The sequence below is a fragment of the Maniola jurtina genome, chromosome 21, assembly GCF_905333055.1.
Source record: "Maniola jurtina chromosome 21, ilManJurt1.1, whole genome shotgun sequence".
In the NCBI taxonomy this organism is placed as follows: domain Eukaryota; kingdom Metazoa; phylum Arthropoda; class Insecta; order Lepidoptera; family Nymphalidae; genus Maniola; species Maniola jurtina.
In genome coordinates this window covers 11,437,396-11,455,107 of record NC_060049.1, presented here as the reverse complement: position 1 = coordinate 11,455,107, position 17,712 = coordinate 11,437,396, and the positions used below count along the sequence as shown (strand labels likewise).

General features: G+C 37.2%; 1 protein-coding gene and 1 long non-coding RNA gene across 9 annotated transcripts in view; one reads left to right on the top strand and one right to left on the bottom strand.

Annotated features, from left to right (window-relative positions):
* Positions 1–1,964: 1,964 nt before the first annotated feature.
* LOC123876303 lies at positions 1,965–10,743 on the top strand. The gene is made up of 3 exons (XR_006798315.1): positions 1,965–1,975; positions 9,509–9,511; positions 10,673–10,743. It is a non-coding gene; the product is annotated as an uncharacterized LOC123876303 (long non-coding RNA).
* Positions 4,848–17,712, bottom strand: part of LOC123876298 (protein Fe65 homolog) — a 78,736-nt gene continuing 65,871 nt past the window's right edge. For 5 of the 8 annotated variants that reach the window (XR_006798308.1, XR_006798311.1, XR_006798312.1 and 2 more), the window contains 11 exons: positions 15,076–15,290; positions 14,455–14,695; positions 13,582–13,774; positions 12,890–13,017; positions 12,601–12,606; positions 12,071–12,264; positions 11,610–11,812; positions 10,995–11,171; positions 10,336–10,495; positions 9,750–9,832; positions 4,848–9,515 (listed from right to left, as the gene is read on the bottom strand). Coding sequence is in view for 1 of the 8 variants with exons in the window: in XM_045922515.1 (XP_045778471.1) it covers positions 10,349–10,495; positions 10,995–11,171; positions 11,610–11,812; positions 12,071–12,264; positions 12,601–12,606; positions 12,890–13,017; positions 13,582–13,774; positions 14,455–14,695; positions 15,076–15,290 (1,504 nt within the window). In the remaining 7 variants the exon portion in view is untranslated. Of the gene's footprint in view, positions 9,833–10,335; positions 10,496–10,994; positions 11,172–11,609; positions 11,813–12,070; positions 12,265–12,600; positions 12,607–12,889; positions 13,018–13,581; positions 13,775–14,454; positions 14,696–15,075; positions 15,291–17,712 lie in introns of all 8 variants that reach the window. The other 3 variants (XR_006798309.1, XR_006798310.1, XM_045922515.1) reach the window with 3 other exon arrangements.

Sequence of the window (17,712 nt, the reverse complement as noted above, 5' to 3'; positions counted from 1 at the left end):
ACTCTCTATTATTAAAAAGAACAAGGATGGAATGGAGCTGTTTTGTGCAATATTTCGTCAATTTTTTTTTGCGTTAAAAATATTATTAGTGCAGATATGAGCATGTAATGAATCTAACAAAGAATTTTCACAAATAATATGTAATATTATAAACCATAACCAAAAAAACTTCTGTAGTACGGAACCCTCTATCAATGCGGCAGCTTCGCCGTTGCGGATGCGGATGCCCGCAAAATCGCTAAAATATAGCTACGTCATACGTACGACGTATACATACAAAATACACATATCGTTAAATAGTTAAACACATACAGAAACATACATAGTTAAATACATAAAAAATACATATAAGCATGTATACACTCAAACATACATATATAGTTTTCGCGACTTGCAACATCCGCATCCGCGTGACTATACATTGATTATTATTATTGTAGATGCAGATGTGGATACCCAAATCAATGCGTAACCTTCACAATTGCGGGTGAGGATGCGAATATCGGAAACATCGCTAGTCTACTAGTACAATTATACATACATAGTAAAACAGTTAATTATATACAATTAAGTAGTCTGTCATACGCGAATAAAAAGTTTTACTTCAAAAAAAATAACACGACTCCATTCTTTCTGTATTCCAATTGTACGATATTTTTGCGGCAAATATTTAATCATAGCAAAATTAAAAATATACCCAGCTTATACGTTAAATTAAATGAGAAAACGATATCCTTACGAGTGAAATGTTATTCCATCTTTTTTTTGATGGATTTCCGTACGGTTTTTGCAAGATTTGACCGCACATGACGGTATTTTCGACAGTCAAAAACACGTGCGATACGATAAAGCGTGTGCGGCCGACTGATGCGTGATGCAGAGACTTTTGCCAATTCTCTTTAACTTGTGAGCGCATTTTTTTTCTTTGAAGGGCCCATCCATATACACCGATGTTTAAACCATTTTAATTCAGTGACTTTGTAGTTTCGTTGTATGTTGACATTGTAATATTTTCTAATGAAATAAAAGAAATCTAACTGAAATACGGAAATTCCAGATTTATAAATTGATGATGGCATAGACTTCGATATGCAGTTACAAAATATGTCATTGCAGAGTATGTCACTAATTTTGAAAATTCAAGGCCCTGCCGTTATATGTGTAAATATATTATAATTTTAGCACTATCAATTATTATTGAAATTTGTTTATGAATATATTATAAATCTTTTAGTTTTAAGTCCTATAATTATGTGAGATATAAGGTACGGTTTATACTATACAGACCTTTCCGCGCTGGCCCTTTGTCTATGGATGACAAAAATAATAAGTCATGTCATAGAATAAACCATACCTTAATATGTGTGCATGTAAAAAAAGTGCATGTAACCTTTAGGCGCGTTTGAAGTAAAACAAAGGTTGAAATCTATAGAGTGCACCCTGAGTTTGCTTAGACTTAAGACAGAGTTAAAACGAGACAGATGTATATCTCTCACATATATATGTTTCGTTTTAACTAGATCTTAAGTCTGAGCGCTCTAAAAATCTCACCCTAAATGTGCTTGGGATTTTTGAAAACGAGTCCGGCATAAGGTTTTTTACCATAATATCGTATAGTAAGTACAAAATGGAGCTACTGGTGGTACTTGAAAACGCCTCGACAAAAGATGGCCGCCTTAAACAGCTGTTCAGTTTGGCGCCCGATTTAATTATGGACTATAATATAACACTCATTACGTGGTACTTTAAAACGCCTCTCAAAACAGCTGTTCTGTTTGGCGGCCAATTTGAATACGGAGTTAAGTGGCGCCTCAAAAGTTTTACTTCGAAAAAATCTTTCAAGTTCCTACTGCGGTTCTTGTAAGGTTCGAAATGTCATGAATTTGAATGTTTTCACAAATGATTTTTTTTTTAAATATATTTAGGGCCTGTATTATAGAACACTGTATTTTGTATAAAACGTTAGATAGATATAGTTTTACATGATCTTATTTAGTACACAGTTATTCAGATGTAGTTATGCAAAACAGATCCACCACAAATGTACATATATATTTTTTAAATAACGCCAACTCTTCTAGAAATGTCCAATATTATTGAAAAAGGATCATGTCTAAAAAAAGTTTTTTTTGTTCAGTTTTTATCTAACTAGTCTAAATTTTGTTGCGAAAAATATTTGTAAATCGAGTATGACGCTGATTATAATGCAGAATGTACATAATATTACCTAATAATACAATAGTGTAGTGAAAGTGACGATAAGAAACTCTTTTAATTTGACATTTCTATTTTCTATATAAACTCATTTTAGACAAAATAATTTAATTAAAATTATTTTATTCCTATATTCTAATAATTGATTTATTTATTAATTTATAGAATTAAAAACAGTGACTTTTTAACTACGTGATATTCAATATGTTCAAAATATTTTAAGCTGACTTATAATAATTATTCAAAAAAATTTTTTTTTTTAGATTGAAGTCAGTTAATCATGTAGATCTATTTTGCATAACAGCAACCAATGTAATATAGAGTGTCACTGCTCCATTTTTAATTTTTCTTTTTTTTTAATTTTAATTTTTTATTTGTCATTTAATTTTCTTATGTTATTATTGGTTAGATTTAAGCTACGTCCACACCTGCGCGTCATGAACCACGACGTGGATATTTACATGCAAACCTACGCAACTATTGTAATTGTGTATGTAGTCGCTTTGGTCGCGCAGGTTTGGACGATGCTTTATGACAGCTATAAGTAATACTGGACTCAAAATAATTTTGTATTTTCTTTAATGCTGCAAATTAATGGTATTAGTTTATTTTATATATATGAATAAAATAGCTGTTAATAATAATGTAATAAAAAACGTATATACATTTTTTTTATGATAATACAACTGCATTGATCCGAAACTATATGTAGGTACGTGATAGATAAGGCTAGTCGCGCTTTGGACGCGTTTTCGTACAAAGACTCGTGCGAACACGTACGAATACGCACGATCAATCCCGATCTTCCAGATACCTTCAATGGGAGCGCGCTAATTAAATGGACAGGTCTATAGTGCTATCCTTTTCCGCAGAGAGCATAACGAAAGGGACAGCAATACATTTAGATTTGCAATTGTGTGCTACAGAATTGGGATGCTGCCTATGTCATAAATAAATCATTTCATAGAGGGTCTTCCAATATTCTGAAAATCCACATCCGCTGTTAGTATTAAGTTTACTGATCATTTTAAACTATGGATTTAACTAAACATGTCAATTGTTTATGACGTCACATATGTGAATTTCATACAAGCTCCCTTACTAAGCGAGCGTTTTGTCGTTTGGTAAAAAGTCACTGATTTGACTAGTGGTCATCGTCCCTATTAGCCATATTATGGATAATTCTGTAAACTAAACTAAAATGACAGCTATCCTTTTCATAATGCTCCCTACAGATAAGGATACCAATAGGTTTATAGTTAAATCTGTCAATTTAGTGTGTACCTACAATAGAATTAGCTGCAATGTGTTAAAACTTTATAAGTTACTCGTGCATTGAGTAAAGGTGGAAACATACTTATGCTTTGCCCTGGTGTTTGTCTTCTAGTCGAGGCCTGCGAGTCATAAGTATGCTTCTGTGTTAATGCATAGCTGTAAATAATCATAAGTTTCTATTGAAAGGAAAAGGCAATGAAACAAAAACAAATATGAAATAATTTTTTTTTTTTCATTTTTTAATTATGTACGATGTAAAATATCCTGGAATTTGAAATAATGTCCAATGTAATGAATAATGATGAATAAATATTTATAATGAATAGAGATTTGGTATTTTTATTTTTACCCTAGTAGTAATAACCCGCAGTAAATAGGTTATTCAGTTTATTCACCCTAAAACAGCCACCCTAGGCCTAACATAGTTCAAGTACCTTGTGACGTCTTAGAACTTTATCAACTGGAAATAAGATGTATAAGGGAAATCTTGGCCGTAATATTCCGTCCTAATCACACTAATATTATAAAGGCGAAAGTTTGTATGTGTGTGTGTGTGTGTGTGTGTGTATATGTTTGTTACTCCTTCACGCATAAACTACTAGACGATTTTGGCTGAAATTGAGAATGGAGATAGATAATATCGTGGATTAGCACATAGGCTACTTTTTATCCCGGAAAATCAAAGAGTTCCCGCGGGATTTCAAAAAAACCTAAATCCACGCGGGCGAAGTCGCGGGCATCGGCTAGTTAGAGATATATTTTCAACGGTTTTCAATATTTCTGAGACAAAAAGAGCATAGGATTCGCTGCGTTGATATTAGGTTTTCTAGGACTGTCTGCCAACTGCCAGTGTATTCTACTTACTGATTGTCTATGTTACCACTTACCAAAACGCCTTCACAACAAGTGTAAATTAAAAATTTATAACACCCCCGACGATCCAAAGTATTTGAGTTTTCCAAAACATCATTTTCATATAAATAATTATGTATTTAGGCAACGTCCATCTTGACAGCTTGACATTTGTCTATTGACATAATATTATGAACCTAACGGTTATCTAACCTTCTTTTCTACAAGAAAACTAGAAAAGAGCTGATAACTCTTAAACGGCTGAACCAATTTTTTTAGATTATAGCTAAGAACACTCTCGATCAAGCCACCTTTCAAACAAAAAAAACTAAATTAAAATCGGTTCATTCGTTTAGGCGCTACGATGCCACAGACAGATACACAGATACACACGTCAAACTTATAACACCCCTCTTTTTGGGTCGGGGGTTAAAAACCAAAGCAATCGCACAAGACTGGGAAAAATGAATGTTGCCAGATATAAATAAAATAAAACTCAAGAGAAATGTGTTTATAATAATTTTTTTTATTAATTTCACAAAATTATTTAGTAAAAGCCACAATCTTAAGGCTTTTAAGCTGTCAAAGCGATGACGGTTTAAATTGTAATCCCCACCGATAACCCATCCGTGAGCGAGAAACTGTAATTTTGAAGCTAACTAATGACTACGTTATAAAGTTTATATTTTATAGAAAATATTGACATACACTTCGTCCGATAAGGGGCAGTCAAAAGCTTGCAATCGAGCTATTGCAACTAAGGGTGGTTACACACGAGCGGACGAAACGCCGCGCTTTGGGACCGATTTTTATAAAATTATATTAGTTTACAACGCTCAGAAAAGTTACTACAGATTATAAAATATACGTTATAATAACATGTTCACATTGTAATATAAGACGCTTTTTAACTCCTAAAGTAATATTACCATTATAAAGTTGTGTAAAACATTTGTTTCACCCAATATGTATTAACAATTATTATCATAATCATAATATTATTATTATGTCACGTAATTTATAAAAGATTCACACACCAATACAATTTTATTAGATACATTAAATACTGCATAATATTATAGTGACGTGATTGTTAACTAGTATAGGCAAAAATTATGACACTTTTCAGTTTGCGATATAAAAAACAGTCCCTAAGCTAGTAATTAACCACCCGTTATATATGAATATCATTTTGTGTAAACAATGACATATAGATACTTAACATTAACGTGTGAATAAAACTATGTTTACGTATAATAAGAACAACTCAGTGTGTCATTTACAATAGATCTAATTGATTAACGCCGGCCGGTAAATTTCGTAAACATGAATAAATATAATTCGTTTAAGATTAAATATTGACAATACTTTTCGTACTTTCATTTTAAGCAAAGGAAAAAGGTTACCTATTCTATCCTGACTCCCGATATCCAAAGTGGGTTAACCATCGAAAATTCGTATTCGTGTTTAGTAAGTAAAACATTTCCAACATGACAAATATAAATAGCCGACCGGCATTATTGAATTAAATCGATTGTATAAGAAGTTTCCATACGACAAGCAACATTGATCACTAATAGGTATTTGAAGTAGGTATGCAGGTATATTTTGAAGCTAATTTGTGATATCTAATGAACGCCTTAGTCTATTTTTGAGGCACGAAAATGACCTTGTTGCTAACAAAACTTTTTCTTTTTATTTAAATAATTAATCTACTGCAAAGGCAGGAAAATTTTGCACAAGGTCATAGACATCCTCACTACATACATACATTTAGATATACTATTTTAAAACTGTTATAGACACAAAAACACGTTATTATATGTTTCAGATTCAGTGCTTTCACGTTAATTCGCCGTTTACTTACGTGGGTCCCGCCGCCCTATTTACACAAGTTTACTGATTTATACACTCACTTTAAAATAAACTAAATATTTATGCCACACCGTGACTACATTGACATTTTTAATGGCCATCTTGTTCTGACTGTTCACAAAATGGCGTTTAGAGATTTATTTTGCTTGTATCTACATATCGCGCATATTTTTAGGATATAAATACAAATATATAGTTATTGAAAGCTCAACGATTTCAGACACCCTTGTTACAGTGAGGCATGCGATAAAAAATATAATATTTCTGATTCTAGCCAAATTGGCAAATAAATAGACATTAATTTGTGAATAGTTATTTAAAAATTACGTCGTTTTGTATTGTATAGTGGCATTTTAGCGCCAAAAAGTAATTTATGATAAGCTAAACATCGTAAATATATCAAGATCAATATTCATCGCGATGTTTTTACCAAAAATATTTTATCTTTCGCAATTCAATACGTATTTTATACAAGCTTAAGCAAAAATAAACTCTTTACCTATACACGTAGAGTCCTATTTGTATAGCTATTCTACATCCAACGTGATATTCCATTCAAATTCAAGAAATTAGTAAGAACGGACACTTATTTAGCTACTAAAATGCTGACACAAGTTTAGAAAACTATAAATGGCAACTTTAAGCTGAAAATGATTTTATCATGTCAAATTTGCCAACTTATATTCTGACCTATAGTAAGATCATTTATAAATTGTCATTTTTATTCGGTTGAGTTAAGCAATATAAAAGTTAGTAGCTAAGTATGTGGCCGCCCTTAAGTGACACAATTTCTTCATACCGTGCTCGAAACAAACTTTGCAACTAGAAACATAAAATTTCTCATTATTTTATGTCTCTTGTTGGAAATTTACCAAGTATCATTCCATTTGACTAAACTAAAGTTATTTAAATTCCATTCATCAAATTATATGTACAAACGCCATTAAATCATAGCATATTAAATCTATTAACATTATATATTAACTTTGATCTTAATTATGCCTTAAATACAGGTTAAAATAATGTGTTAAATATTGCAACTGCCGCAATGATTCTTACACATCAATAACTTTTTTTTACTATATTGATATTTTAAAATTATTATCAATCAAAATTGTCGTTAGGTATAGCCTTTTTGACAAAAGAAATGATTGTTAAACTTCACAATTGATAACTTGATTATTGTTTAAATAGTTTTTTTTTTCACATCAATACAATCGTTTTTTCCGTTAGTCTACACGCAGCCTAACTAATAATTAACGCCTTAGTGTTGCCACTTCTAATTTTTACTGTAGCATCTTATAAGAGCCCCGTGGATTTGGGGATTTTTCTTAAATATGGCAATACAGGCGTCGAATTATTTTACTTAATATAATTACTAATATCTCAAATTATTGATTGTGTTTAATTTTACAGCGTAAACTTGACTATAAACCGTTCTTTGAAACGGTCAGCGACTTAAACCTACACATTTTAAAATATCGACTTAAAATTTACAAAACCATAACGTAAATATTTACTACGACTAGGTATTAAGGTAACTATAAAATTATGAGACCATCAACATAAATATGTACCTACAATTTTTTATACATAAAGTTGTGAACAACATCAATGCTTTCAGCGATATAATATTTATATACTCAGGGTTCAAGAATTACTTTCTATGTTTCTATAAAAACTGTACGAAAAGTAAATAACAGGTAGAATTGATTAAATGTCCAATTTTATGCGCGATTAAAGTAAATCTAAATATATTTTAAAAAAATATTCATATAAATTCACTAAAGTCAAAGTAGTCAAATTAATTATAGGTATCTATACTGACTGATTACATTGTTAATTTTTTGGTTAAAATATAGATCAATACTAGAAAGTATTATTATTTAGGTACCTAGATACGGTATGTTATTTACTTTTCAGTCGGTCTTTATTGAAACAGATCATTATATTTTAATGGCATGAGGATTATTATAATGATATTTTTCATTGCAAGTAAAGGCTTTTTACAAGAACTACGCTACACAGCACGCGGTCAACATTGGAGTGTGAACAAATCTTAACTCGGCGATAAAGCAGTGATTCCTATGTAAATTTAATAACTAAGTATTTATCAATATGAAATGGACGTAGATAACTTAATCATTTATCATGATTGGCCGTGAGATAGATATGTTTATGCATGATGTAAGCTTAGAAACAGGCAGGTTTTATCTAAAAAGTGGCGGAAAATCTTCAACATGGCAACATTACTGTTGAGATATTATGGTGCTTACTGGGGTATTTAATTATGGGCCACGATACACTTTCACTCTCTGTAAAGCAATTTGTTTGTGCTGTAGAGACTTCATAATGTTTTTTTATTTTATTATGGAATTAATTATAGGGTTTTTAGGTTGTAGAGATTAGGCACAGGTCCTCGTAAATAGACAAAGTAAGCAATGACGCGAATAAATAAACTAAATTAACTTAGTTTAGCTGAATTTTTGCTACGAAAAGCCTAAAATAAATGTAGTTCTAGGTATTTTTATCTCCACATTTTTGATAAGAATATTCTAAACAACCTAGAATATTCTTATATTTAAGATACATTCGAGTTTTTATTGCATATTGTATTTGTTATTTTGCCATTAGCATAATATTATTTTGCCGTAGACTTGGACACAAAACAAAATTAAAATTTTAATTACATATACAATATAATGACTTAGAAAATAGCTTCACTGACTTTACATTATCATTAGGTACCAACCAATAGTTTAACGCTTTGATATTATTATACTTATCGGAAATGATAAAGAACGCAGCAGAAAGCGTGCCCTGCGGTGCGGGTGCGGTACGTGTTACGCGTTCGGTGCGAATGCTCGCGAACGTTACGTGCTCGGTGAGACCTATCCAGCAGAGACGAATTCGCTGCGAATCGTCTTGCGTCAATACATCGCGTCCACAAGTATCGCGTGAATTTGAACTCGCGCGTAAATTGCGGGCAGTAAGGCCAGACTCGACTTGAGCGTCACACACAACACGGCCCTTCGTGTGATTTGAGATACTAGAGACTCCTTAGTTGCGTGTAGTGTTGCAAAATTATCGATAGTTTGACCATCGATAGTTGACCTTGAAAACTATTCAGGATATCGATAGTTACTACTCGTGTAGTTACTACTGTTTCTGTAACGTACGCGGCAAATTTGCCTTTGCTGGATAAGGCCTGAGTTCTCGTGAACGTCCAGCGCGAGTACACATCTGCTTCGTGTGTTCTTCGCGCAAACTCGCGAGCGTTACGCGTTCGGAGCGAGTATAACGCATCTAACATAAGAAAGGGAAATCGTTCCCGCCATATCGTGATTACTATCTAGGAATATATTTTAATTCAATTTATTTTCAATGAATGTTGTGCTATAAAATTCATTGAAAGAAAATCCATTGAAAATATGTTCAAATATATTCCTAACAAGGAAATTGCAATATGGCGGACAAGATTTTACTTCATTAGTTTGGATGCGTTATACTCGCAAATGTTACATGTTCGGCGGTACTCGCGAATGTTACGCGTTCGGCGCGGCTGCTAAGGCGCGTTATGCGGAAGCGCTCCTCGTTAACGACCGCTGGGAGTTTCCTGAAAAGGAATTAAGCTTATTATTAATATCGCAGACAGACAGACAATGTGTAAATTAAAAATTTATAACACCCCGACAAGTGAAGGTTACTAAGGTCTAAGAACACTCTCGATCAAGTCACTTATCAAACAAAAAAAACTAAATTAAAATCGGTTCATTAGTTTAGGAGCTACGATGCCACAGACAGATACACAGATACCCACGTCAAACTTATAATACCCCTCTTTTTGGGTCGGGGGTTAGATAGATCTTACTCTGGGGGCCTATCGGCTAAAAATATATTAATCATTAAAGGACAGCATCAATGTCAAAACATGGTTTTTGGCCAATCCCATTGGCTAAATACCATGGTTTGACATTGATGCTGTCCTTTAATGATTGATACATTTTTAGCCGATCGCCCTGCAGTTTTAAACATTGACATTTCCAACAAGTTTCAAATGCCAAAAGATCCTTGTCGTACTATATGAGTAGTGATACCAGGACGATAAAGTGTACCTACCCGCAGGAGTAGCTCAGGAGGCGCGGCGGCCGGTGAGCGAGCCCACGAACGACTTGAGCGCCTGCCCCAGCGACGCGCGCGCCGCCGCCTCGCCCGCCGCGCCGCCCGCGCAGCCGCCCGCCGCGCCGCCGTGCGCGTCCAGGCACTTCTGATAGCGCAGCTGCGGGGAAAACGCGGCCCATTCACTGACACTTCTCATTCATACGAAGTAATCAACCAATAATCACTGAATACAAGAACCCAAGCCTGACTACTAAGGACGCTCGCACTAGATGGCAGCACGAGTACATTCATCGGAAGTCAAAGTAGAACATGCAAACCTGAATCACACTAACAGAGTTTCAAGATACAACCGTTGGCCCAGCTGGCGCCCCGAGCACAACACAGCTCGGAGGGAATTCCCTATTGCTACGGTCGAGCACACAGACGCCACTTCCACATTTTTATACGATGACATCTTAGGGTGCTTGTTAGTAATTCAGGCAGCCTCATACATCCCCGATCGTCTTTATCAGAGCTTCTTGTCTTTCCGAGGAGAAGTCTGGGTTTTTTGCGCTCCTCCTCTTAAAATTCTCCCACCCCCACTTCAATTTTCGTTTCCTCGTTGTCCTGTTCTCCACAGTTTCGGGCAATACACTAGGGGACTACGTATGGCTTACCTTGCAAGCAGCTTCAATAGTCTTGCAGAGGGCACCAGAAGAAGGCTCAGCGTGAAAGGCGTGTGCCACGAATAAATCCTGAGGAGTGTGTACGATGAACGCGCAGCGCCGCACGTCGCGCCCGATGCCCAGGAACGACAGGTAGCGGACCCGGCATTCCACCAGTGGATTGCTTTCCTGGAAAAGGAAATAATATCGAATAAGCACGGGTATTTAACATTCTTAGCAACTATATGTCATCACTGGCAAGTGGCAACACGCACTGTTTGAAGACTTCGATCTTTCAAAGTCTTCAGACGTCAAAAATTTAAGTCAGAAATAAAGACTCTTGAACCACTGAGGTCTACAAGAAAGGAATTCTCTATTTCGGACGAGAAGACATTCCAAAGCTTCCCGAACGCTTCTAGGACGATCTAGAAGTTTCATGACACAACAGTTGACACCCGGAGCGCAACACCGCTCAGAGGGGAATGACCTTTACGCTACGGTCGAGAACACAGACACCGCTTCCGTACATTGGTAACCCCGAAGTGATCAGGAAGGATCGCACACCGCACATCGACGTGATCGAACAGGGCTACTACAGGAGCTGGCTTAAAAATAGTGATCGCTTACCCCTTCTTCTGTGATAGTAATCATCGAGGGAGCCACAGCCACTGCGACTGGTCTCCAGGCGGAAGGTGCTCTGGCGGCCGCCAGTCTGTCTATTGCATCATTGAGGACGTCCATGCCCGTCGCTCGTGGCACTTCCGCGCTGCCCAAATACCGTGCTCGGACCGTCTTCCGAGGCTCCTCCATTGGTGTCGGGAATGATGCTCCTAAAACCAAGACCATTTTAGCAGAACTCATGCAAAACTAATGCCAATAACGTAAAAGTGTAGATATATCTATAACTGTAGATTGGTCTGAAAAAGACCTCTGATAAATTTTGTTAGTTCAAAGGTGACATGATCATCTGATGAATGATTCAGCACCTTGGGACTATTGGTTTTTCCTACATCCTTCCTTCCTTCATGCTTTGCAGATCTTGAGCCTATGACCTGAAATCACTTGACCTGAGGTTAGGTTACACATACCAGACAGCGGCCTCGGCCGCCTAGCAGCGGGCAGGTCTGTGGGGCGCGGCGGGGGCTGCAGCGAGCGCTCGATCATGATGCGCTTGCAGATGTCCCGCAGCGCGTTGGCGATGGAGCGCGCCGGCGCTTCGCATCGGAACACATGGCACATGTGCTTGCGCGTCACTCTGTCGCGGGCTACGTACGCGAAGTCCCTGGAATGGAAAGGGTGAAATGAGTTCAGTTCCTTGAGAGGAAAAGATTCAACTACTATTTTTTTTTTCTTCGTTACAATTAGGTACAAATTCGTCTTCTCCCTTGGTTTGTCTCTTTATTTGTTCGTGCGCACGTTAACTCCAGCGTGGTTTTTTTAAGTGGACGCATTGCGCAAAAACTACTAAACAATTTGGTGCTAAGTTTTTGTGGTTCGGAAGGGTATAACCGAAATTCAATACTACAAATTTATCGAAGCTAGTTCTGCAACAAGTATTGTTTTAATTGTGAGATTTTTCTACTTAGTGAATAATTTATTTATTTGATCTTTTCCATACCTTTCACTATTATCCAGAATGCGTTGTGAAAAAAAATCTTATTAGTTATTGGATGGACTTAGGGTCTACTGCTCTAAAAATTCTAGCAATCTACCTACTAATATTCAAGATCTAAAGTTGGTGTTGTAAAACTTATGATTATTACATTATCATCATTGCGATCGTTTACGTCTATTTTACCACGAACGTATGACATGTACGACAGTTAAGTACACGGATGAACACAATGTCCTACCTTATAGCAATTACGACATTAGTAAACTACCATATTATTTTCATTTGTACTAACCGTCCATTATCCCTGCCGACACCCCATACCCGGATAGTGTGTATGGGCTGTGTGTGCAATGTGTTCAAACTCTCCGGGTCGATCAGTTTTAGTGCGCCATCATCCAAGTCCATGAAGAGGTCTTTCCCCTGGAAGTTAATAAACTTAGGGATCAATATTTGAAGCTCAGGGAGCAATATTTTTAAAAAGTTAAACAATTGACGAACTGTTGTCCAAACTTAAAGACACCAAAGGTCAAAACCTGCCAAACCTGTCAAAAGCCTTTCAGCCTACTTATCGGCTCATTCTCCGAATGAACGATTTGTCAGACTTTTCTCTTAAATTCGTTGTAAAAAGGAAAAGCTGAATGATTGATTGACTGACTGATTAATCTATCAACGCATAGCTCCACCTACTGGATGGATTGGGCTAAAAGGTAAACTGATAGTATTATGACGTAAACATCCGCTAAGAAAGGATTTTTGACAATTCAGCACCTAGTAGGGATAGGTAGGGTAGGTAGTAAAATAGGGGTATCAAATTTGTGTAGACCAAACGCGGACACGTTAGTAAGTTCGAAATTTATGGTTTTACTTGCTGTAATGCCAACCGCCGATGATGTAACCACCAACCTTCTTAAGTGGTGACTGGAGAAGCACTAGAAGATGATGTTTAACAGCATGCCATTATGTGTGCCCAGTATGAATACTTACATCACCCCAACGGCCGACTTGATCCAACAAATCGTTGCGTCCAAGACTCAAGTCCACGATGCACTTGTTGACTGCGCGGCTGGACCGCTCGGGCGTGAGGTCTGCTTCAGCGATCTCCACCCAACCGAGGGAACGGACGAAAAATCGAACTGCACGACCATCGTGCTCTGGACGGGCTGGGTAACTGCGACGCCTGGTGGAAATATAAACCATGAATCAGTATTAAAACTTACGACTGGTATAACCAGGTCTCACTTGCTGTTTATGGCACACAAGAGTGTGAGAGTGAGAAATAAAGGTAAGAAAGTGCTAATCAACTGACAAAAATAAGGGATCATATAGAGTAAGTAGTTCATGATGTAGGCAGTAGGGACATCCATTATATTATGTGACTAAAATTATACCAATTTCTAACACTAATTTTGAATTCAATGGTGCTTTCTTTTTAAATTTTTTGAATTCATTGTTTGATGTAATTTAATGACTTTCTGAGAATCATCACCAAAAAAAATTCTACTGGTAGGTGAAAACTGAAACCATCTAAAGATTATAGCTGTTTATATCAATTTATAGCTATTTTTCCAACTATCGCAGGTCTCTCAAACTCCAAGGTCCAGGAATCAAAGTCCTACTAACTAGAACGAAAGAAATTAAGAACCCTACGGCAACATCCTATTAGCTTCGCATCTAGAAAAACTTGTGAAATGTTATGGGACCCCCGACAGAAAAAAAGCTATACTCTGTCTCACTCACATGGACAACGATACGCGCTGCCCAGCTAACAAGATGCAGCATTTGTTCACTTCACTTCTTTCCAATTTATGTTCTCAACCCAAACATCATTTGCGAAGTTTCAAAAAATTGATCACTTACTTATACGCGACTTCTTCTCTCCGTTTCCTCTCCGCATCTTGATCGACGTGATCCAAAGCACCACTGGTGGTGCTCCTGGTGACTGAGGACGTCATGGCACCCTCATATTTGACGTCGGATAGGTTGGAGCAGTCGCGCACCATGGATATGCGCGACTCTCTCGCTTCAACGGGCGGCATCTTTGGTATTTCTCTTTGGATCGTCCCGCTCTTTATGTGCCAGTAGTAGGGACCGTCATTGTCTGTAAATGGAATAGAACAGCTGTTATAGATGGGCAGTAAGTTTCACCGAGACGGCTCGTGATTCGTGAGGTTACCGGAATGAGTGACAGGAGGGTGAAGGTTCTTAATGTCCTCCCGCAATCCACACCCTATCTTATGACCCGTCTCAGTCAAACGATACAGTTTTAATGGTAATTTTTAAGGATATACCAACAGACGTAGAGTAAAATAATGTGTAAGAATTACGTACTACCAAATTCTTTATAAATGCAAAAATCTCAATTCGGAAAATACTTTCTTAGCACTCAATTTGAAGTCTCAGTCTCAGTGTATATCAAAATATGAATGGTTCTCAAAAATTTACATATCAGCAAGTACTGAACCCTTAAAAACTTCCTACCTTCGTGTTTCTCCCATCCAGGAGGCAGTGTCTCTTTCTTCGGTCGCAATTTGACAGGAATAGCATAGAGGTCATCGTTCGGGCCCTCCGCACAATGCGGCACGGAGCCGGAGTGACTCTTCTCTGTGTCCTCCTGGTCAGCCCTCTCCTTCTCCGGTGGAGGGGAATCTCCTCCGCTATTCTGTTGAGGCGGTGTGATTAGACCGCTCTTTTCGCTGGAACAAAAGATAAGAAAAAATGATTTTTGGTTTCAGAATTTATATTCGAGTACTTTGTAATATAGTTCGTGTGCTAAAAGAAGAAGAAGCTAACTGTAAACGGATGCTGATAACGACCATCGTACGATGAAAGGTTGCACTTTTCAGTCACCTACAACGAGGATCCCTCTCCGAGTTTCCACGGTTGATCCTCGAAAGCAAGATAGGCAGATAAGTAAAGGGCACCTGGGCGTCAAGGAGGAAATGGTTCAATGATTATATAAGGGGGTCGACCCAGCGCATGTTCTCAAAAGTTTTCTTTGGCAGACCGTCGAGTTTCAGTTAAAAGATGGCACTATATACGAAACTTCTGGCTTCACGGAAGACCAGCGCTGTGCCTGCGTTCCCGACACAGGCGCAGCAAATGCTGAGTGGAGTCCATTTTGGCACCACACACCTCGCGTCCCATTTTATATTTTATTTATTTTAAGTTATTGTTGGTACCAAATAAACAGTTTTTCTTTCTTTCTTCTTTCTTTCTTTCTATATGATGATGAAGATTTAATCAAATAACTTGTTGAGGACATGTTTGCCATTGAGTGCAATCTCACTTGGCGCTGGTGGTATATGACGATGCATTTTAAGATGGAACAGGACTAAATTTAAGGAGTGTGCTAAGTTTAATTGAACATTGAACATGCCCCTAATCGTTATTTACGCGGCATCGTGTAGGAAGGCTGCAAATCACTCGGCGGCACTTTACTGTGATAACTAGCCACGGCCGAAGTTTCGTACCAGATCATACCAGGTGACAATTTCCTCTCACTTATACATAGGCAACAGCTTACCAGGGAGCTGGTCAGTTTTTAAAGGACGCGATTCTCTTAACTTAAATTAAATGAATGTAGCAAAAGGAAGACACCGAAGCTTCTTAAAAGATCCTAAAGTCCTATAATATGCTCTGATGATATGCTATTGTTTAGACCTCAAAATTAAGTCTAACGCACCAAATATTTCGAGCTGAGGGTACAGACAAAATTTGCGAGGAACAGCCATAATGAGCAGTACTAACATTCAACTTTACGACGGTCACAATCAGAGGATTAATTGCGCAACGCTCTCACATTCGCTTTCAAACTTGATGGTGATTAATGATTATGGTTGGAAATGCTTTGGGCAAGAGTTCTGAAAAGTGTAAATATTTGAACTTACCATTAATTTCGATCGACCATTGACTTGAATTGAACTACAAAATGCTTGGAGTTACTCTACGTGATCAAATCAGAAACGAGGAGATCCGTAGCAGAAACAAAGTAACTGAAATAGCTCAGCGGATTGCGAAGCTGAAGTGGCAATGGGCAGGGCACATAGTTCGACAAACCGATAGACGTTAGAAATTAGAATCCAACTCCCAAGGTGCTGGCAACTGGCAAATGGCAACCTTGCACGGGAAAGCGTAGTGTTGGTAAATCCCTATCTTCACACTAATATTATAAAGGAGAAAGTTTGTATGTGTGTGTGTGTGTATGTTTGTTACTCCTTCACGCAAAAACTACTGGACGGATTGGGCTCAAATTCAGAATGGAGATAGATTATACCCTGCATTAGCACATAGGTTACTTTTTATCCCGGAAAATCAAAGAGTTCCCACGGGAATTTTAAAAAACCTACATACACGCGAACGAAGTCGCGGGTATCAGCTAGTTATAGATATATCAAACGACTTGCAGGGAGTTCCTGAACATAAGCTAAACGTGGTAAGTGGAAGACGTACCGTACAAGAGATCTAGATAGATAGATAGAACCCTTTATTGCACACAAAAAACACATGTAAAGGAACAACACAGAAAGAAGAAAACAGAAAAAACAATTGTGTGCAAAGGCGGCCTTATTGCTTAGAGCAATTTCTACCAGGCAATCTTTGCTCAAAGCTAGTGTTGGATAGTACCAAGTCACAAAGAATTTTGAAATGACTTATTTATACCTAGAGATCTATGTCCATTTCAACATTTAAATTATCGTGATTTGTCAGTGATTTCCATAAGTATAGATTGTTACAACTATACTCATGAATTTAGTCGATAATCCAGGTCCAGCAGTTGACGTCTCTCGGTTGATGATGATGATTGCGATTTTGTAAACTACAAAATCAAAATGATTGCGACCGCGTTGCCCAATGGCCCCCCAGAGCCTTTAATTAGCAGTGTAACAAGTTTATCGCCAACCTCGGGCCCCCATTCTACGGATTTACGACATCGTAGTTGACAAAACTGCAGGATGTTTCGGTTCGGAACGAGCAATATCTACTAAGCGTTATTTTGTTAACCCCCGACCCAAAAAGAGGGGTGTTATAAGTTTGACGTGTGTATCTTTCTGTGGCATAGTAGCTCCTAAATTAATTTAGTTTTTTTGTTTGAAAGGTGGCTTGATGAAATCGATT